This window comes from Anser anser, assembly GCF_964211835.1.
Source record: "Anser anser genome assembly, chromosome: 3".
NCBI classification, from domain to species: Eukaryota; Metazoa; Chordata; class Aves; order Anseriformes; family Anatidae; genus Anser; species Anser anser.
In genome coordinates this window covers 87,740,976-87,763,613 of record NC_139722.1, presented here as the reverse complement: position 1 = coordinate 87,763,613, position 22,638 = coordinate 87,740,976, and the positions used below count along the sequence as shown (strand labels likewise).

At 39.1% G+C, this 22,638-nt stretch overlaps 1 protein-coding gene across 8 annotated transcripts in view; it reads left to right on the top strand.

Moving 5' to 3' along the window:
* The first annotated feature begins 1,854 nt into the window (after positions 1-1,854).
* The window catches only part of RMDN2 (regulator of microtubule dynamics 2), a 46,688-nt gene continuing 25,904 nt past the window's right edge, over positions 1,855-22,638 (top strand). For 6 of the 8 annotated variants that reach the window (XM_083831407.1, XM_083831405.1, XM_083831410.1 and 3 more), the window contains exons 1-5: positions 2,675-2,803; positions 3,254-3,717; positions 11,103-11,295; positions 12,267-12,369; positions 14,492-14,552. In XM_083831407.1, the coding sequence (XP_083687533.1) occupies positions 3,266-3,717; positions 11,103-11,295; positions 12,267-12,369; positions 14,492-14,552 (809 nt within the window). In that variant the 5' untranslated portion in view covers positions 2,675-2,803; positions 3,254-3,265. Of the gene's footprint in view, positions 2,555-2,674; positions 2,804-3,253; positions 3,718-11,102; positions 11,296-12,266; positions 12,370-14,491; positions 14,553-22,638 lie in introns of those variants that run through there. The other 2 variants (XM_083831406.1, XM_083831408.1) reach the window with 2 other exon arrangements.

The following is a 22,638-nucleotide window of genomic DNA, read 5'->3' as shown; positions in this document are numbered from 1 at the left end:
GAAATAATAAGTATGAAGTGTTACTAACAGATGAAAAAGTTTCAGTATTTGTTACAAACAGCAGATTAATATCTAGGTGGGGGCCATTTCCAGAAAGAAAAAAAGGAAAAAAAAATTACAGCTAAAGAATTTTATGTCGATTGTAAAATGCGAATGGCTTTCATACAGAAATTAGAACACCAGTAAGTTAATATACATCTTGGCTGGAAATAGCATACATTGGTTACTTATAATGCAATGGTGCTTTCATCCTTTGAACACAATTGCTCAATAATAAGCTAACTTTTCTAGTCTGACACTAAGCTACTGTCCAAGCTCAAAATATCCCAATAGACCAGTTAAACGACATGGCCTGGTTTTACACGAACAGTGCTGTGAGCAGGCAGGTGTGTCTGCGGTGCAGCTCGGGTGTGCTGAGCTCATCTGGCAACATCTGCCTGGGGCAGGTGCAGAGGAAGGCAGGACGTTAACAGGGTCTCATCACATCAGAGCTGCTGACCGTCATGAAAACTGCTGGAAATTCAGTATATTGACTTCTTTCTTTTTCTGTCAAAATTGGCTGAAGTTAATTTACAGATGCAGGACCTCCTGGGTGAAGCAAGTTTTATGGTATTAGGGGACAGAAGGACAGTGCACAGACAAGCTGGGAGCATAAGCTCTGTCTCCTTAGGAAGTAAAGCTAAAAGTACACTGTCTAGCAATGGGCCTGACGTTTTCTAAGAGATGGTGGTCTGGACTTGGACGTTTATTAGGACTTCAGGTACAGAGTCTGGTTTGAACTAGAAAAAAAATCCACATGCAGAACAGCACTTTTCTAAAAACAGTTCCTCTCAGTTTGCTTAGAATAGTTATCAGATTTAGGCCATTTTAATGTGCCAAATCTAGGTAAATCAGTGTTTAGGTCCCAGCACAGGGAGCTGTTGTCCTCTGGCAGGTGACATGCATGCAGTGACTTCGACACTTCTGCATTGCAATGCCTGTGTAAGGTGGCTGCAGGTGCAAAGCAAGTTAGGAGTTTGGATCCAGACCTGTGACCTGATTTTCAGAGTTGCAATGTATCCACAGAAACTAATGGCAGATTTAGAAAGCAGTTCTCACAGACCATTATATCTGAAAGCAAGTCGCCTAGTCTAAGGCTGCAGGCCTGTTTCAAAGTGTTTGTCCTCAGATTAATTATATTTTTAATAACCTTTCCTGTTTTATTTGGCTTATAGAAAGATTTTTGGCAAATGGTGTTAGAAAGAGAAAATACAAATAAAGATTATCCAACAAAAATTTATTGCCACTCCTAAACATTCGAAATGTGATCAGCATGAGGGTTCATGTAATCCAGTTTCGTTTTTAAACACTAATGGATTATGTAATTTAAAATAACTATTTCTACTATAGTAAAAATTATTCTTTGGAAATTATTTTAGTAAAGTTTCTATAAAATTGAAGGGCTTACAAATTTCAGATTGTGAACTTAAGAACAGGCCATACTTTTTTTTTTTTTTTTTTTTTTTTTTTATCTCGGAGAAATGTAGAATATTGAAACAGGATTAATTTTTCTATCTTAATAGACTACCCTTCCTCTCAGGTTGTAATTTAGGCTCCTTTCGTCTTCAGGTTCTTAATGGAGAATTAGTTAGCAGTTACTGTTATTATAAAGGAAATCTTTGTTTAAAGATAAAGAGATATTAGTCTATTAGACTAAAAGATAGATTTACATTTGCTTATTTGTATTAAGACTGAAATTCTGTTTGGGAACACAATTTATGTTCTTGGTACCTGTTTAAGGTACCTTTTTTTTTTTTTTACAGTAGTTTGTTTTATGAGCTTTTTTGAAGGTATTATGGTATTACTTTCACTTTTATGAAGGTATTATGGTATTAATTTTATTATTATTATTATTATTATTTTTAAGAACTACTTGCATTTCTTTGTTCCTGAGTGATATGGCTGGGGAAAGCTCCAACTGTTGAAGAACAATCTCTTTTGTCCTGCAGTCGTAATAATTTCCTTAAATGTCTTTTGTGTGGGCCCTCACGCAGGAGAACATGAGTTTGTTTTGCAATTCTGGCAGGGCATGTTGTGCACGGGCACCCACCAGAAGCCTTCAGGATGATGACTGGGCACAGCAGGTTGCCTCTGATGGTCCTTTTTCCTAAGCCAGAAACAGGAGGAAATACTGCCGTAACGGAGAAAGTATGGTCTTGTGCCACGGGTACAAGTTTGGGGCTGTCGGAGCAACGCACCCCACACCCTGTCAGACTCAAGTCCCTCTTTGACTTTGGGCAGACTGCAAGAGACTTTGGAGAAACAGGGTCAGCTTCGGGCTGTCAGATGGCTGAGGTACTATTAAGCTTTCGTGCCGTGCCTGGCAGCCGGTCAGGGCTTCTCGGTGATTTTGCAGCACCAGGCCTCCTCCGATGCAACGTACACACACCCTCTGACTCCTACAAGTAGCAGCAAAGGTCAAGCTAGTAGAAACGAGCAGCCAGCAGCCCGAAGGCAGAGCCATAAACAGGAAAACTCGCCCCTGAACCGCCAAGCCGCGCGCTGTCTGCGGCAGGTGCGGCTCTCGGGGAGCCGAGGCCCCCTCGCAGCGGGACCCCCGGGCCGGACCCGCACCCACAGCCGGACCCGGGCAGGCCGGAGGGCTGCCTCCCGCCCCGGGGCTGCCGCAGGGCGGGCCCCGGCAGCCGTGCCCCGGAGGCCCGGCCGGCCGCCGCCTCGCAGGCCCGGCCCCCTGGATCCGGGTCTCGCCGCCCCCTGCGCCGCGGCGGGGCCGGGAGTGGCGGCGGGCCCCGGGCCGGGCCCGGTAGGTAGCGGGGCGGCGGCGGCGGGCCCGGGGTGGGCGCCCTGTGGGGAGGCGGCCGCGGGGCTCCGGGGCAGCGGTGGGACCCCCCTGCTGGGCTGCGGCCTGACAGCCGGGCGCTGCGGCAAGCCGAGGACAGCAGGTTTGGGCGTTTAAAAAAAGAAAAATATCAGCTAAAGCAGCTGGAAGGTCAGAAGTGAAGGCTGCGGTGCTGTGCGGATAGGGCAGCGTGCTCCCCTGCTGCCCCCCCTCCAGCCAAACAAGCCACTGCTGTCTCGGTTTTGCTGTCATTGCACATAGGCTGTTGTTGCAGAATCTGCTGGAGTTGCACTGTGGCTTCCTATCTGCAGCACGCACCGGTTATCCTAGCCTTCAGCTTTTGCGATTGAAAAGCAAAGTCAGTCGTTCGGGTAGAGCGTCTTTAACTCTGTTACTGTTGTCTCCCAATTTTAGGAGGGTGCAGAAATGTCTCGCTTTGAAAATAAAGGACTAATACTGGGCATAATGGCAGGGACTGCTGGAATAAGCTTGGTTGTGATTTGGTACCGCAAGGTCCGAAAACCTGGTGCAGCTGTGCGTATACCTGACTTTGCAGATGTAGGTAACAAGCTTAATTCTGTAGGCATGCAACTTGAAACTCATAACGAGCAAGGGGCGGTAATGGTTTTACACAGGAGGCAACTGCAGATACTAGAAAAACTGAATGACTTGCTAGTAAGTGTGGATGAACTGAAGAGAGAGGTGAAATTTCTGAAAGAAGCTATTCCAAAGCTTGAAGAGCTTGTTCGAGACGAGCTCCAAGGGAAGGGGGATGCTCAGAGAGTTAGCCCATCACACAGAGCAGCAAGGCGGAGAAAAGCTGAGACAACTCCTGCAAAAGAAACTACCAGCTCTGAGGAGGCAGAAAGTGAAGGAGGGTGAGTTGATAATATTTTGTTTATGCTACATACGCATTGCAAATTGCATCAATATGTATGTGAAACTTTGTATTATAAACAGTAGCCCTTTAAAAGTTTTAAGTATATTTTAAATTTCTCTCTAATCAGGGAAAAAAAATCAGATTAGTTGTTTTTAAATCAGAGAGAACTCTGGATGACCATCTGTAAGTCTGCACTACATGTGAAGTTGGTTTAATACGAAGCACATTACAGATTTCTACCAGCGTGTTTGGCAACCATCTGATGCAGTATTGCTACATAGCTAGGTAATGAGAGGCAAAGTTCATGATAATGCTGTGATTTTTAAGAGTGCTTTCAGTAAGACAGTAGTCTTGCCTGAAGTCTCTGACAGAACTTGTTCAAACTGTAGGAGTGCTCTTGTGCTTTTCATGATAATTGTTTCCTTTGGGCCTTAAAGATGAGTTATTACAGTGTTCCGCGAAAAGGTATTACACGCTATGGAAGTTATGTCTGAATGCAAAGCTTGTACAAATGGCAGTTTGTTTATATACATTTGCTATTGTGTATGTTTCCGGCTGGCTTAAAATTAAGCATGAGGGATTTCAGGTACTGACTAAGGTATAAAGTTCCTGGTTTTGATCATGGCGTTTAGTCCCATTGTGGTTATTAGGGCTTCAGTAGAGGAACATGCTGAAGGATGAGATGTACCAGGAGTTCAGGAGAGGGACTATATTTTTCTATTTTCATATGTTGCCTAATACACCCTACAGTAGTAATGTGAAAATGGTGATGACATTACTTTCTTGTAATTACATCTTTCTTTTGATATAATCAGATTAGATACTTGCATGCAATTTAATCAGGGCATGTTTATAGCAAACGTGTTTTTTTTTGGTACCACCTCCTCAATGTGGTATACAGACATAATGCTGCCTACGCTAGTATGTAAATTGTCCATTTTAAGTCACTTTTTTTCTTTTCTTTAAGGAGGCTTTAATGAACTATAATATTATGAAGAGAGCAGAATACTGCACATAATAATTAATGAAATTCTACTTTTGAAGAGTTTCTTCATATTCATTTTAAGTTCCTGTGGGCCGAATTTCTTGTGTTATATCCCAGCTCACATGCTTTGTGAGTCTTTTATTTTGAGACCATATTTTGAGATTTTGCAATTATGTTGCACATTAGTTGTTCATTTTTTCTTTACTTTAAATATTCAGTACTGGCAACGGTCATCAGAAACATTTCCCCTTCATGTGGTATATAAATGTTTCAGTTCTATAGTTCCTCAAATTATTTCATTTTTTGGGGGTAGGTTTGCAGAGGCCTTTGTACTGAACGTAAAATACTTGGAGATGTAGGTAAGGCTAAAGCATGGGTTTACAAATAATCAGGTTCCCAAACACAGAATAGTTGTTATCCCACACCTAGCAATTGGGATCGCCACCTTTTCTCATCAGGAGAGATGCACTGCTGTTTGAGAACTAACCAAGGAAACTTGTCTGTTCAGGTTCTTCTCTGTGATGAAGAAACTGATGAGGTGATCCGACACAAGTGATTATAGTGTGCAAGAGCTTTGAATGTGTCCTTAAGAGAGGTCTTCTCTGACGAATATTTGCGTAGAGTTGGAAGGAAGGACGATAATTCAAGGTTATAGATACCCAAGTGACTAATGCCATGTGCTTTATCAATGCTATTTTTTAATCTCCTTTGAAAAGAGTTTTTTTTGCGTGCGTTTTTTTCATAACGCCTTGTACTTGATTTGTTTGTTTTGTATATCTTCTCTTTTTAAGATAGTTTTATTTCATTTATGTAATTTTCTTTTTGTATTTTTTCTTCATCTTCTAAACGACATAGGTTATTAAGCCTAGTGTGCATACATTTAAGTTTTATATAGGTTTTTTTGAGGTCATATGTAACGTCGGTGGCAGTTGTGCTTATTCTTTGAGAGGCTATAGCAACGCATTTTTTTTCTGGTTAACACGCATCACAAATTCATGTGTTCTAAGTATAAACACCATGTGCCCTGCTTTTACTGTTCAGTGGTGAATCCAAACACGGTAATGCAGTCAGTTTACTGGCTTGTGAATGAGAGAAGTAATTTTGTTCTTTGTTACAGATTAAACTTTTAAACGTTGTTTTTTTCAGTTTTTGTACTCTATCTGAGATAAAGTACCTGCAAGGTGTTTCGCTGCCCCAGCAATATTTTCATGATCCAGATTGTATTTGTGTTAAGCAATTCTGGTTTTAAATGACACACGGATAGATGCTGGGAATTGGAAGATGAAGTAATCATAAGAGTCTTATGTGGTTGTGCTGAATGACTACATCAGTTCCAGATTTGCAGAATTCTCCCAGCTTTTAATACTACCTTTTTTTTTTTTTTTTTATATAAACTATTTGATTCTGGCAGTCCTTGTTATGGACCTCACTGCTTTGGTCTGTGTTGGTCATATTCCCAATGCCACTGTTGATATTTAACGCCTTGGAGAGAGAAGCTTTGTATTTTGCCTTTCAAAAGTTATGTGAGAATTCTAAGTGGAAAAATATCCCTCCTTCCCCTTTGAAAAATAAATTTAGATATATCTTTACGTAATAAAAGCTATCTTGTAGGAAGGTATGCTGGATGCATGAGACACTGACTGAATGCTGAAGAGTTCTGGTTTCCATCATTCACTTCCATTGTTTACTCAGTCTTTTTAAGATTTGAGGATATGTAACAATCACACATTCATTTACAGATAGAATAAATGGTGTCTGGATGATCACCTGGCTTGCAGAGTTTCACCTAATTCTGCCCTACTTGTCATTTTAAAGCTGCTTCCTCCCTGGTGCAGCAGTGATGAACCGTTGACATCAGTGTCATGTTTGGCCTCAGTCTTCACCCAGGCTTTTCAAAATGCTTTTGGCATCAGTCACCAGAAAGGTTCACAGCAGTAAATAGTTTTCCTTCCGATGTTTTATTTATAATTTTTTCTTAACATTTCCCTTCCCTGTTTCTAAGAACTTATTTGCTTACCATTTCTTCATTTATTTTTGCTGCCCATTTGTTTTCAGTGCAATCTTCGGCTGACCTGACTCTGGTTTGGCAAACTTTTCCTCAAAGGCTGTTTATCATTACTGTTGGATGTGTCTGCTTTATTGGGTCATCCATGCCAATTTGATCCAGATCAGTCTGTGACATATAATCTTGTTTCTACTGAATTAGCTGGAGCAGATGAGACAGTGTTTGTGTCAGCTTACGATTTTTTAAGTCGCCGGGAAAACAACAGATGATGTTTGATTTGTCTCAATGTTGGAGTGTTATGAGCGGCCAATACCTGGTTAGGCCCCGTGCCTGCCAGTTAAAAGGCAGTCCAACAATTTTTGAACCAGCAGAGCAAGTTTACACCCCAGCAGTGTTTTATACCAGGTAGCTCAGCTGTTTTTTGTTTGTTTGTTGTGGTTTTTTGTTTGCTTTTGTTTTTAATGCAGTACTACGTGTCTGGATTTTGGAACAGCTTAACCACAGTGTGGCGAGTCACTAGGGTGGTTTCCATTTGTTCTTTGGACTTTGAACGGTCCGTTGTGATCCAACAGAGTCATGTTGGTTGATCATTGCTCCTCATGTTCTTATCACTGTTTTCTCTTTTAAATAAAATCTATTGGTAATAAAGGTGAAAACAGTTCACACTGAGTATAGACGGTTTTCAAGTTCTTTGAATTTCTCAGTTATTGGTTTGTCACATATAAATATTCACTTTTCATAGAATCATCTAGGTTGGAAAAGACCTTCAAGATCGTACAACCATGGAATCGTAGAATGGTTTGGGTTGGAAGGGACCTTAAAGACCACCTGGTTCCACCCCCCTGCCATGGGCAGGGACACCTCCCACGAGACCAGGTTGCCCAAAGCCCCATCCAGCCTGGCCTTGGGCACTTCCAGGGATGGGGCATCCACAGCTTCTCTGGGCAGCCTGTGCCAGTGCCTCACCACCCTCACAGTGAAGGATTTCTTCCTTATATCCAGTTTAAACCTGCCTTCTTTTAGTTTAAAGCCATTCACCCTTGTCCTATCACAACACTCCCTGTAGGCCCCCTTAGGCACTGGAAGGCCGCTGTAAGGTCTCCCTGGAGCTTTCTCTTCTCAGGGCTAACAACCCCAACTCCCTCAGCCTGTCCTCACAGGAGAGGTGCTCCTCTGGACTTGTTCTGATAGGTCCTTCTTGTGCTGGGGCCCCAGAGCTGAATGCAGTACCCCAGGTGGGGTCTCACAAATCCCCTCCCTTGCCCTGCTGGCTGCTCCGCTGGTGATGCAGCCCAGGGTAAGGTTGGCTTTCTGGGCTGCAAGCGCACCTTGCCAGATCATGTTGAGTTTCTCACCAACCATCACACCCAGGTTCTTCTCTTCAGGGCTGCTCTTGATCCAATCACATTCAAACATTTTCTATTTATCATCTGATTAAACTTCTTGCAGGAAAACACCAGGTGAAATAGCAGATATCAGTGTTATTATGTCTTGCTTTACAAATGTTCTACGTAATGACTCTTCATCCTTTTTTTTGTTGATTTCCATTTTGGATTACTTCCATCATCTGTTGGACTAGCAGTTTTTGGACTGTGTTGAAACGCTTCACTTTGCTTCAGTTTAGTACTGATATATATATATATATATATATTATAGCTCTTTGTAACATGTAGCTTACAATTCTATAATGAGCAGATACGTAAGCCTGCTAGCAGGTTTGTTGAAATCAGTTATCAAGCTCTTTGGATTGTAGTTTTATATCGATAGTGTCTGTTATGCTCTTATTTTGTCTATAAGTAGCTGGAAAGTCTTCCTGTCTTGAAATAAAACTTGCTTCAGTTCAAATTGGCAAAGTACAGCTTACCCCATTGTTAGGAAAAATCCTAGCTATTTATTTTTTTAAAGTCTGTGTTGCCTTCTTAACATGTTATGTTTTCACGCTTAAAAAGTTTCAACCACGATATGGAATGAACAGACAGCTAGTAAGAAAATTAATGTCATCAGAAAGAAAACAGAAAAAAGTCCGTTATGCCTCATTTGCCAAAATGGTTGAAGTGGTATTTAATGTTTGATACTTGATTAAATTACCTTGCTGTTATTTTACCCCCGTGACTCCTGAGCAATGTGGGAGTTTGCCTGGGTTGCCTGACTAGTGAGGTGGGAACTCATCACGAGTAAGTCACGGAGGCCAGGTCTGTCACCTTTCTGGTCTCCCTAGAAGAAATGCCAGGAGGCAGCAATGCCAGCTCTGGAACTGTAGGAGTAGAGACGAGGAAGGAAGGGCTCTCTGAAAGCACTGTTTTTATTTTTCTTAGGAATTAAGGGAGAAACTTAGAGGAATGCTGATGCATCTCAGGTGGTAACCAGCATGCCCAAGCTTAACCACTTGGTGTTATTTACACTCCCTTGAACGTTTTGGTATCTGGACAATTAATTTCTGTCCTTCTCTTGAAAAAACTCTGTTCACTTCAAACCAAGCTTAGAGAGGATTTTAAACATTTTGATTCTTTCATTTGCAAATGGAAATGAACGTTGCTTAGAAGTGCAACATAGAAGCTCCAGTGCCTTAGCTTAGCTCAGTGTCTGACTGACGTGAGCAGGCACAGGGCAGTACAGTCTGTTGTAGTTCCTAGAAATTACTGGCACTGTCTTACACTGAAAAAAAAAATATATTTACTGTTGTGTTTTTCATTCCCCACAGGTTGTTTGATAGGTATTGGTTTGCCACCATTGAAACATGCAAATAAACAAGCGAATTGAAATTGTTCCCTCTGCTGTTTCTCAGCACAGCCATGGCCCAGAGGTCATGTTTCTCTAGGAGAGGTGGAATGAGAAGGGTTGTTGCAGTATGGTCTGATCTGAGGACCTCATTCTTCCATGGTTAGCTCCTTAGTGCTCCTACAAATTCACCTTGAATATTTTGGGATTCTGCATCCACTTCAATATAACTATGGAAGAACAATATGCTCTGGTTTTAAAGGTGTTTCAGAAAAGCAAAATAAATGTTCACTGACTTATGAATACAGACTCTGAGGCTGTAATATAGGTTTTATTACCAACTTCAGCATTATCAAGATTTGGTGTTATATAAAGCAAAAATCTATAAAGCGAAATCTATGTTGTGGTTTTTTTTTTTTGGTTTATTTGTTTGAACATGTATGTACATTTTAAATATATTTTTTAGTAGACTCCTCTTTCCCATAGTACTTTGTTAATTTGGCAGAGAAATCATCATGCCACATCTTGCAGTTCTGTGACTTCGTAAGTAGTTGTAAATGGTCATTTACAAGTTGCAAGTGGATCTGCTGATGTTTTAGGTCTGGTCACTTCCTAAAGCAACTTGTTAAATAGAAGATTTAAAAAGCCATAATTATTAACCTTCATTCATATTGCTAACATTCTGTACTGGTTATATATATGCAAAAAAACACTTTTTATATATTTTGGCTGTCCCGCTCTAGTCAGATTATTCAGTTGCTTAATGTATATAGCGTGTTGCAAGCTTTTTCTGCTAGTAGTTACCGTTTAAAAATCTCTGATCTTAGCAGCTAATACTTCTAAATTATTATTTTTCATTAGAACAAGATTATCAAAAGTTAGATGCAAAAGATTAGGCTTTTCTGCCCATATTAGGACATAAGCAAATGGTTACTTTTTAAAAGTAAATGCTGTTCAGCTGCTCTAATGCGAAATTGGAGGGCTCTAATATGTGCTCAGCACTTCGGACAGTAAGGCCACCTACTTATCTCTGTGTGGTATTTATGGCTTTTGTAAACATTTCTTTGTCCTTGCCTGCCTTGTGCTGAGTACTTCTGCGCTGAGCACAATGAATTAATATAAGCTCTTTCCCAATTTCAGATATTCTGACCTTCAGAATGTACAAAAGCTAGGTAAACAAATTGATAACAATGATATTATCACTTATATTTAGATCTTTAAAGTGTTTAACAGAACGTTGTGTAAGTGATTCTTATAGCACTTCTGGTTTGGTTAGTAAGCTCATTCTCACTTCAAAAAATACAGAAACTGGGGCCAAGAGTTCAAGAGGCCTATTCAGGGTTGCAAAGCATGTCATAATACACACTAATGATTTAAAGTGTTCTGCATTTGAAACACAAGGACACATGTGTTTCTAATATGTATCTAAATTTTTTCAATGTAGTATTAGGCAGGACAATATAATTACTTGCTTGTTGTATTTGGAATTATGGTTATCCTTTTGAAGATAAAGGTTCTGTAATAACAATAAGCTTGATTCCATGTATTAAAAATTCTTTTCAGGTTGGACAAATTGAATAAATTACACTGATTTTTTTTTTTTTTTGCATTTTAATTTCATAGTGATTTGCCAATATTTGTAGAAAAGATGGTTATTATTGTCTGTGATTTTTAGTTACCTCACAGCTCATACTGATACTGAAGGAGATTCTGAGGAAGAAAAGGGGTGTAAGAAATCATCTGATGTCACTGTGCAATCAGAAGAAGAAGAGTTACTTACTCTTCTACAGCAGGTGGACAGTTTGCACAAGGGTTCAGAAGATGATAAAAAGGAGAGCTTCAGGCTGCTACTTGAGAAAGATGACAAGGTATTAAAGGGTAAACTTAGTATTATGTTGCTATTAACTTATGGTTAGCTCTACCTCTGAGAACTTCCCTAATGTAAGCATAAAAATGCACACAGGAATGGAAGATGCAATTTCATGCTCACTTTAAAAATATGGTGAAAAATAAATATTTCAAGGTGGTGCCAATATTCATGTTGGGTGGGCATGGAAGTTGTATTATTTTATGTACCATCCAGGCTCGGTAATTTGGAGGCTTTGTTTGATGTGTGTATTCTTACATGCAACAAAGAAATCTATCATGGGCTTTTCTTCTAGATACATGAAACTTTCTTTGCTGGTTTTAGAATTGCTCATGTGAGAAAGTCCTCTGGAATAAGATAGTAACCAGACCAAGTGTCCTGAAGAAATGACATTATGAGCCTGTAGTCTGCTTATACCTTTATGGTAATCTTAGTGTGAATTTTTCCTTCAATGACTGTACTACACACTTGTGTAACTCTTGATAAAATTTCAAAGTGTTTATGGTTAGTGCTTTATTCAATGTATCATTTTCTTCTGATTTGACAAACATAAGTAGTTCTGATTATATTTTTATTTACGTATTGAAATACCCAAGCAAATAGATGAGATACTACTTGAAAGTGAATGTTGTGCACATTTCATACCTGAATACAGTACCCGTCACATCAGTCAGGGATCTGCTGTGCTTTACTGGGTTACCTTTATATTTTTAATTAAAAAACAACTTCAAAACTGTTTTTTGAAATAAAATGTATTTAGACCGTCTAGGGTATTTCCAAAAGCTGCCTTCTCCTTTGGCAACTGAAAATTGATATTTGTTTCTCACATAAATTAGAAGTTCTATAGAAGGATACGAACTGTCCGAAGATTTATGTCATGTTCCTCTAACCTACTCTAAGTATTATTATTAAAGGAAGCTGCGTAAATCCCATTCTGATCAGTTTAATTACTCAGCTGTCCTCTACTTTCAGTATGAAAACTGTGTGGACTTTCTTTGGAGAGTTGCACGTGCGTATGGAGATATGTTTGAGATGACTGCTGATACTGAGGAGAAGAAGAAATATGTTTCTGATGGTAAATACATAAAAAATGTTTGTGTAGAATGTCATGTGAATGTGGTGAAACATGCTTTGAGCTTCAGTAATTTTTTCCGATCCAGTAAATGTGAGCATTTTTACTGTATTAAAAATGTTTTGCACAAAAAACTGCAACCTTGCGCAGCTTCAGTCCATTCTTTCCTCATCGGAGAGATCTGAAATTGGTGTGGGAGAAGTATTGGTGGTCACGACTGAAGGCTGTTGGCTCTGGATGGTGCCTTAAAATCCTTTATTTTGATGAGAATCAGATGGAAAGAGAATGTGCTGACATCTGTCTTCTTAAAAGGAAGGTTTGTTTTTCTGCTTTTCAGAGGCAAAGGAGCACTCCTGCAAATCAGCAGCCTCTTTTATGGTGGTGGTAGGGGTAAAACTGTGAATCTGGAAACACTGTCCACAAGAAACATAAGTCAGGTGTGACAATTGAAGATGGTGCTTCCAGGCTTCTCTCCCCATCTATCCTGTTTGACAACTTAGCCTTAACAGGGTTCTGATTTTCTTCTTCATAGCTCTTTTTTTTGTTGTTGCTGTTGTTGCCTTTAAAAGCGTTCCCCCCCCCCCCCTTTTTTCTGTCTAGTTGTGTTTTACATTTACAGTAAAAAGTTTACCGTTTGCATTTCCCTTTTTATTTTCGACCTTCTCTTGATTGCAGTAAAGCCTACTTCTTTTCTACCTGTGTCACCCTACTCAAGTCTGTTTGACACATTGTTCTTATGGTAATCCTTTTTTGCCTGTATCTGGGAATATGTCTCTCTCTCCTTTGTTTATGCATTTCCTCTCCCTTTTTTGCTGCACCAGATTAAGGTTATGTAAGTATATTCACAACATTCAGGTTGCTTTATCTTTTGTGACTCTTTTCACTTATTTATTTATGTATTTATTTATTTTTCTGTCAACAGTGACACCATCACTAAAAAAGCAATTTTGACTGCCCTTTGTCATCCTTGAAGGCAGTGTAATGCTTGTGGGCTATCATTACATATTCTATAACTAACCTTAGCTTGTCCAAGTTCCCCATCCCTATCCTTTTATCATCTAAATGCTCATGAAGACTTGTGCTATCTTAACTGCTTAATTGATACTCTCTTTGCTTTAGTAGCAGCTTAGCTTCTTTGTATGTAAGTTGCATATTGCTGTGAAGATTATGACACAAACTGTTACAACAGTAAACTCTGTTGTTGTATCCTTTGCCTTTACCAGTAACCACATGTCACCTCTGATGCAGGAAGATAATGGCATAGCAAAAGACAGGGAGAGAAGGAATGATGTTTAGACTTAGGTGTTGGGTAATCAGCCTTGTCTGTCTTATTCTCACGAAGTGCTGGGTGGCGGCAGCCTTCTTTCTCTGTTTTTGGAAGTAGAGCAGAGGGATTGAGGCTGCAGGGGAGCTGGCAGTAGTTTCATGTTTTTTTTTCATTCCACTAGGTTGGAGGACTGTGTATGCTGCTCTTTGTTTTTATGAAGTTAACTTGTAATACAGAAATGTCAGTGTGGTTTAATTGGTTGCAGCTGAGATTTTGCAAACAGCAAGCATCTCCTCTGAACTTCTTACTGTGTGTGTGGGTTTGATCAAGCCACCTACTGTCATCTTTATTCAGTTAAAAGTGGAACCTAATGAAGGTCTTTGTACTGGAAAGGAAATTTAACTAGTTCATTCTGTACCCAAGGCAGAAAACAGCTCTGCCTTTTTTTTCTTTTTTCTTTTTTTTTTTTCCCGACAGGTGCTTCTCTAACCTGCTTTTAAGGGAATTCTATCTTACAAACACAGCCACCTTCAACAGTCTGGTCTAATCCTTCCCTGATTTAGTTGCATCTGAATTAATGAAATGAACTAAGAGAAAATGCAAAATAGCAACAATTTTATATATTTATATATACATACACACATATATATATATATATATATATATAAGATGGGGGGAGCACACATATATACATACATATGCAAATGATGTTAAGCCATGATTGTCAATCTATATGTTTGTAAGGGGAAGAAACAATTTATTTGCAGCTAGAGTATATCTGATTTCTTGGTTCTTGAGAGTTGCCTAAAATGTGGAAGAGTACAATGAATCCTTTAATATATTGTATTCCTTTTACAGGAAAGGATAAAGCTGAAAAGGCTGTCCAGCTGGATGCCAGCAGTGCTGAGAGTCACCAGTGGTAAGTTTGAGAAAGTGAATTTTTGTTGTAGTTATATAAATTTTCAAATCCAGCAAAAAGACAGCTGTCTTTTGGCTATAAATAGTGCCCACAGCAAGTTATATTTATCATGCTGGAGTTGGACACCAATTTGATAAAATATTCATTAATAGTTTTATGGAAGTCAATTACTATCAGTTGTAGCTAAAAAATTACATTGAAGTATTCTGTGAAGCAGTTGTTATAGCATGTGAAACATCTTACTAACCATACTTTAGTAAGTACCATGAAATCGAGATGTAAGTATTTTGCTTAAGTCAACGTACGACTACTCAGAGAAACCATAGTTTTCTATCAATTTTCCTCTCTCAACAGTTCTCAAAATAACGTCATTGTCTCATATTTTGTCTTTACATTTATGAAAAGTAAGCACCCTCCCAGCATTTTGATAGTCTAAACTGCAATAATTAAACAAGTGACAGCATTGTGGAAGTTTCAAATAATTTGTCAGTTTTTGTTCTATCATGCCATCTTCCTCTACGCCTTGCACTTGGATTAATTTCATAGACCTTGCCAGAAATTAACAAACTTTTTGCAAATTGAATATTTTTTATCCAATCAACATTATCAGGTAGAAGGTAATGCTGCTGAGTTCTAACCGGTAATTCTTCACATTGCTCTTTTGCTAGTCAATTTTATTGAACTTCTGATTTCTTTTCTAATGCTCTTAGCTTTTCCTTTCCATTTTGATTTCTATGTTCTTAATTAATTTTATCATTGCACATATCGGTTGGGAATTTGCTTATCTTTCAGATATCTAAACCCTATCCTAGGCTTTCTTTGCTGTCTAAAAAGAAGTAGCCACTTCCGAAGTGCAACCCATCTGAGTTAGGGTGAGATTAATTTTTCCTCAGGTTCAGTTGACTACTTCTCCATTGCCAATAAAGGGAGCACATGTCGGCTAGCTCAGGTTTAGATATGTGATTAGATACAGATGGTTTCATTTAATTAGGTGACTCTCAGGTTTGGTCTGTCACTCCTCCTGATCTTCAAGGATGGCTATGTTATTCTTCCCTTCTGCGTTCCTGTGAGCATTGCCATATTTCTGTGATTTTTGTTTCCCTTTTAGTTTATAGCAATTAGGGATCAAAACACCCACTTTGTAATAATGGAGTGCTGGAAGTGGTGTGCTGTGGAAATCTTGGTGAAGCTTCACCATCACAGAAATTTGCATTTACTCTTTCCAGTCTCTTGGAAGTAATGATGACACCTGTCTGGAGGTGAAACCTAGGCCCCAGGTGTTTGTAATGTGGCAGTTTAAGGTAAAAACCCTTGCTTTTGGCCTTACCCAGCTGCCTCTTAATGCCAATCAGCTGGAGGTTGCTACTCTGATGGCAAAACTAACAGAAAAGAGGATCATCTGAACATCACTCCTCAGTTCAAGGTGATTTGAAGCCCCTGCAGCTAGGACACCTGCTGAAAGCAATTTGCAGCCATTTCTGCTGTTTGCCTGATCGCAGTCATAGTCACTTCTTCAGATAATGCTGGTATACCCCTCTCAGCCGAAGCTGGGCCTATAAACAATCACAAATCACAGGCATGCATGACCACCCATTCCCCTCCACTAGCCTGTAAAACTGACAGAATCTTCTAGTGTAAATTCTAGTGGCAGAAACTATGCTGACAAAAGCTTGCATGCTATTTGGGCAGATGTAGGCGGTCTGCTGGACTTCAGATGTGAGATCCTGTACTGGCAGGCACGTCCAGCAAGGGAAGAGTTATGAGCATAAGGAGATGTATTAGAGGGGTTAGTTGAGAAAGCCTATTTGAGAGTTTTAAGTAGAGAATCTCATGTTTTGTAAGCTACTGCTTCTTGTTACAGGCAATGGATTTTTGTATTGTTTGCAGTTGCCATACTTCTTGTATGTGGGTTGTAAATAAATGTGAGGGTTTTATCACTTACTGAACTGGTGGCTTTCTAGAGATACAGATGGACATAACAGATTTGATTAGCTTGATATAATTATATTTTTCCACATTATTTTATCAATTTTTCTTTTCTGAAGTCTTTCTGATTTGATGCATAACTTCTTAAAGTGTAGTGCAACATACTGCTCCAGCTGAAGCACTGAATGTAGTGAACTTCCCTCCAGAAAGACAGTCGGATGTTGCTTTCTAGCCTGGCAACTCTTAGGCTGGGGTCCCTGTACATCCTCTTCTGCTGTGCTGCTACTTAACCAGCAGTGGGCTTGTTTTGTGACTGTGAATTTCTTTTTTTCTTCCTTGGTGTAGTACTTTCCACAAGTTGCATAGATTTCATGTGGATTTTAGATCATTTCTCTGGTTTATTGAGGATGATTTGCCATTTGGGATGCGAATACTTGTGTCCACTTTGCAGTCTTATTTTGAAGGATTTCTTTCTGTTGTTTTTTCCTATTTTTTATAAAGCGTTGATTTCATTAATGCAATAACTGGAAGATAATTCACCCAGGACAAAACTCTATGGAACACCTTCAATAATGCTCAGGTTCACATGAACCTTGTTCTGCAATTGTCTGCAGGTGATTTAATCTAAACAGTATTTTCATAATTAGATTGAGAGATGTAATACGGGACAAACTCAGTGGGTGTAGTGAGGTCTATATTCCCTGTATTGCATTCCTTTAATATACTGAGCTGGTTTATCTTTTCAGGAAAAAAACAAGGTGGCTTTCTTTGATAATGTGTGTTTCAGGACAAACTTGTGTTAACTGCTTTGTGTACCTCTGCACTTAAGGAAAAAAACATCCAAGAATGTTTTCAGATTAGGCTGGCTCATCTGTAACCTCTGTCCTGTCTTTCTCTTTCACTTTCGAAATAGCAACTATTCTTCCCTCTTCTTTCTTCTGGGACTTTCCCCATTACCCGGAAGAACTTGGTTGTCAGCTGTATGTCAGATCTGCTTTGGTTGGGTCTGGCAGATGCAAATTTATGCAGTTTATTTTAACAGTATTTTACATGTTAATTGCTATGAACAGGAAAGAAGAGTTCAGGGAATCTTTCCTGTATAAACTCGACTCTCAAAGTTGTATGCAAATAGAATTTTGCTTAAAATCATAAATAGCCAAGACAGTGTGTGAACAGAAAAGCAAAATACAATTAAGGCATGAAGAAATAACATGTGAGAGTAATATGAAATCTGTAATTAAAAATGATAAGAGAAAAGCATAATGAAAAATCTTTATACAAAAATATTAGGATTGCTAACAGGTGGTCAGTTAGGGAAGAAGTGTGTACCAGTTTTACCCAAGTTTACAGTTGAAGTGCACTACCCAATTCCAGGTTGGCATGTAAATGTATTCCTTATGCATGTCTACATTTGAGTAAGGGACTCCTCCTACCCTTTCGGGGGATGGAGAATTATCATCTGATAGACCACTTGCCATGTGACAATGCCAGGATATTTGTGTGACATGACATACATCACATGTGACCTTTTGGGGCCTGTACCCTTCTGGGCCGGCAGCTGGGAGTGATGGGACACCCTAGGGCATCTCCAGCAGCAGTAGGCAGAGCAGTCCAGGCAGGGATTCTGCAAATCGAACAGGGGCTCTATTGACTCTACCTGGAGATCAGATACACAGCGAGAACTTGGGCTGGCTGCAGATGAGTAGCTCAGCATGAGGGAAAACAACACTGTCTCAGACCAAAATCCTTCCTTTTCATCTCACTGCCGATGTAAAAGTTTGTTAAGTTATATAAGGTAACTGAAGAACCTACTAAATAATCTTAGCCTGTGTAAGGTAAGTCCATTGCTTTGTCAGACAGAATTTTTTCACTTTTCATGTAAGATTACCTGTTTCGGTATTAGCTGCTGCTGCTGAAGCTGGCTTTCTGACCTTGCCTATGGAAAGATTTGGTTGATTTCTTCCTAATCTGCACTTTATCTTTCCGTAGGGGTTTTGTTATTTCCTATCAGCATGGCTAAGGTTTTAATGCATGTTTGGTATAGCTGCTGTCTACATTGTTCACTCATGCATTATTTCTAATGTTGTCTTAAACTGTTTAATAAATGAGTAAGGATTAAATGATACGCCTGTTCTGCTCCTGGTCATATTCCCTGCTCTCCACTTACAGTTAACCCCTGAGGGGGCAGGGATATAAGCAAGGAGGAGGAAATTGATTTCAACCATGTTGGTTTCATCTCTTTTTGTTTTGTTTTGTTTTCTGGTTATGAATTGTTAAATACTTTTCTTTGTGGTTCTTTTCCTTCTGCTATATTTATAGAACCTCTTCTTATTACTTCATATTTCTCTTGCAAGTTGCAATTCAGTTTGTATTGAAGATTTCTGATGTAGATCTTTAGTTAATTGTTTGCTGTTCTTTAATATCCATCCAATGAGGGTAATGCTAGCTTAGATGTGTGTGTATATTTCCAATTTTAGGGCCAATTCCTTTTTGATTTTCAATGGAGAACACTTCACTGGAACTGAATTAGTCTTTACAACTACTTCTTGCCTTTCCTCTGCATCAGAAAGGGTCACTTGCAGCTGCACTGTTGAATATTGTCTCACAATAACACTTCCATAGAACTTTATATAATCTGGCACTCTTTTTACAGTTTAGCAAAGAGCAGGGCAATAGGCCTCTCAAAGTTTCTTTTGGAAGCTTATCCCTGTTGCTTGAAAGCTCTGTTTACAGCATAAATAAAATATGTTTTGGTCACACCCTGACTGACATAACTGTTCAGTAAAGCCCTAGTGCAGATGAGAGTTACGCTGGCAAAAACATCCCTTTTCCAGAGCAGGGTTTTACTTGTGCTGTGCAACTGCTATAAGCTGTCTGGGAAGTAAAATGTAATTTTTTATCTGCAGCAGGAGAACTTTGTGGAATGATTTTGTCGGCAGACTCTTGTTCATGTAGGCCTAGAGTTCAGTTGTTGTGTCTTACATACAATGTGATCACACTTCATACTGTGGTTGCCAGTCAGATCACTAAACCTTTTTTGAATGGTCAATTCTAAAAAACTTTAGTAAATAGAAACACTGGAAAATAAAAACATAGCTGTAACCTTTTATTATTTGTTTGATTACCCCCAAAGAGATGAGGAATGGCTAATGTGCATGGCTTGCTGATTTGTGCAGCCTGCGTTGATTATTCAAGCTGTGAAAGAACCTGCGTGCAGAAGTTGGCATAGGCCAGTTGCAGGTCATGGTATTTTCCCCACGTCTCAAAAAAAGTGGGTCAGTGATTCCTAAATGATACTTGTGAACCCTCGCGGTTAGTCTTGGACCATGAACCATCTTTATAATCAAGTTTTTAATTGGAAGTACAACAAGGATGATTCAGTACTGTGGTTACTTCAGATGGCTTCAGAGTGCTTTACGATTTTACAGTTACAGAAAACACAAAATATAGACACATGTTAATAGCACACAAATCTTTAAGTTCTTTTGCAAAACCAGTGGGTTTTATGTTTGTGAGGTTTTTTTTTGATTGTTTTGTTCAAGATTTTGGTCCAGAAAGCTCCTCTGCTGTTACCCAGGGCCCTGCACCTCCTTTTTTTTGCTGAAGAGGTGCTGTTACAGGTTTTGCAAAGAACAGAGAGGTTCCTAGATGCAGACAGTTTTCATACCATTTACTTAGAAAAACCATTTGGTGCGCTACTTTTTGGTTTGTTTGCCACAAACAAACTTAGTGCTGCAGTTAAGTTCAGGCTACTCTGTAGATCTTACCTGCTGATAGCACCTTGTATACCTTGTATAGCATATGTTTTTCATTTAGACCAGAAATTATCAAGTGAAAACCTAGTAATTTTAAGTGAAGGCTCCTCCTGAACCACGGTTGCCCCCAAGATTTTTTATGCCACGTACTATTAGTAATAGAATTATAACAGGTAATTTGTAGGGCTCAATGACAGAAAAGTATTTTTCTAGTGAAATAAAACTCGTAAAAGAACATTTTGTAGGTTATTGTCATACTACTGACTTAAAATGAAATCTATACCAGGTATCTAACTAAACACTTGTAACCTTCTCTCCTGAGTTATCCCTTATTTAAAGTGACTTTTGAACTGTAGCAGAGACACACAAATTACAAGCTACAAGTGTCTGTTTCTATTGTACAGTCTTACTTTTCAGGAGTTGATACCTGGACCAGAAATACTGCTCTCAGTCAAACTTTCTGTAACAAGGTTTCAGGTTAGTAGTATTGTCTTGTTGTAGCTTTATGAGAAGACCAAAAATGAGTTTTACAGTAATCTTTGTTCTTAATTACGCTTAATCTTAATCAATTATCCTTAAATTACTTATTATTAAGGAAAAAAAAAATCAAATACAGAAGGACAAATTTAGAAGCCATTTCTGCAAATGTGTAACTTGTTCTATAGTAAGTGGATCAGAGAGGTGTGTATTCCTGGTTAAAGAGCACTTAAATGAGATAATGGTGGAAGGTCACCTATAAGGACTATGTGGTTGCTGGGGTTAGTGATTAGGTAAGTCATTTTTTGAGGAAAAAAAAAACACAACCTAGTGAGGAATTTATTTTTATTTTTTCATTTCCATAGAACGGGTCACTGCAATGTTTCTGTTCAGAAATGTTGCAGTGCCTCAGGATGTTTGTGGTTCTTCCTCCCAAGTTCTCTGTCTGCTCATGTTTTTATCTTTTGTGGTGTGGATTTTCCTGATTGTGGAGGGGAGGTAGCAGATGTTGACACTTGCATGACAGAAGCACAGAGGGCTTCAGATAGTCCTGTTGTGATGCATCCCCTGGGATAAGGTTCTTGAAACAGCAATGCAGCAAGTTCAAAGGAGGTAGGTTTGAATTGTGAAAACATCTATTTACTAGAAGCTTTTTGCCAGAATGGTCACAGGGAAAATAATACTGGCAACCAAGTGGTCCCTTATTACCTTCCTGTCAAGGGCAGGTGTTGTGTTGCTCTCTGTGAAAGCTATCGTTTCGCTCTGTTTCCAGGTTTGTCAGGACTATACCTGGATAATTTTTTGAAGGTCATATTTGCAGCTGTAAGGACCACTAATGTCTGTTACAAAAATAAAATTTAAGTTTTTGGAACACAATTCAGTTGTGGGTTCCACAGTCTCAGAAATAGAACTATGGCACACATTTTCTACTGATGAACTTCTGTGAATGTTACTTAGCAGCAGCATGTTTTCTTGTTTTGATTTATTGCGTTAGAATTTTTTAAGCCACAATTCTTCAATGTTCTTACTTTCATATTTTTTTAACTTTTTTTTTTTTAACCAAAATATGTCTGTGTTTTTCATGGAAGTGCCATCTATGCAAGTGTATGCTACATGTGATGTCTTCCTGGAGCTCAGCTTCAGTGCTCTGGTAATTTTTTAATATGAAAACTATTTTTCTGCCAATTTCTACAGTGTAGACTTAGATGCATTCCAAGTTGTAAAAACAAAACAAACTAGATAAAATAAAAAAGCCGACACCCAACAACCCAAATCCTAAACACTTCACTTTGCACCTTGGCCTTTGACAGGCACTTTGTCCTTTGGCAGTCTGTCTTTCACATTCTTAGCCACTAAGTGAGGTGTACCCTCACCCCCATAAGGGAGGTGATAGCAAACTCATGCTTTATTTTTCCTTTGAATCTTAATAGCTATACTTTTATAAGGATGCATCATTGTATCAAAGTGATACAACTTGAAGAATTCAAAAACTCTGATCTCTAAAAGAGCAATGTAACAGGAGTCATAAGCAGCAATATAAGTTGCAAAAATCTCCCTGCAATTCAATAGGAATTGATATCTCATTGACATCAGATTAAAAAGAAAGCTTTGGGGTCTGGCTGCATTGCAGAGACTGTCAGAATATATGAGTCCGTGAAATATGTGTGCGAGGGGATCGAAGGCCAAGTAGTAAAATGGGATTTGGAGTGTCCTAATGTGGCTTAATTTTGACTGGAGGCTTTAAATCTTTTCTGTATATCCATCTCATATGGGATGGATAAGCTGTGGTTGCCAGAGCCTAGCTGTTGGTATCATCTCTCTGAATTCGTGGTTATAAAATTCATGTTGCTTGCGAGCATTCTTGATGTAAAAACTTGCTGGATCCACCTGCTGCTCTTCCTTTTGAAGCAGGTATGCCCCTCCCAGTC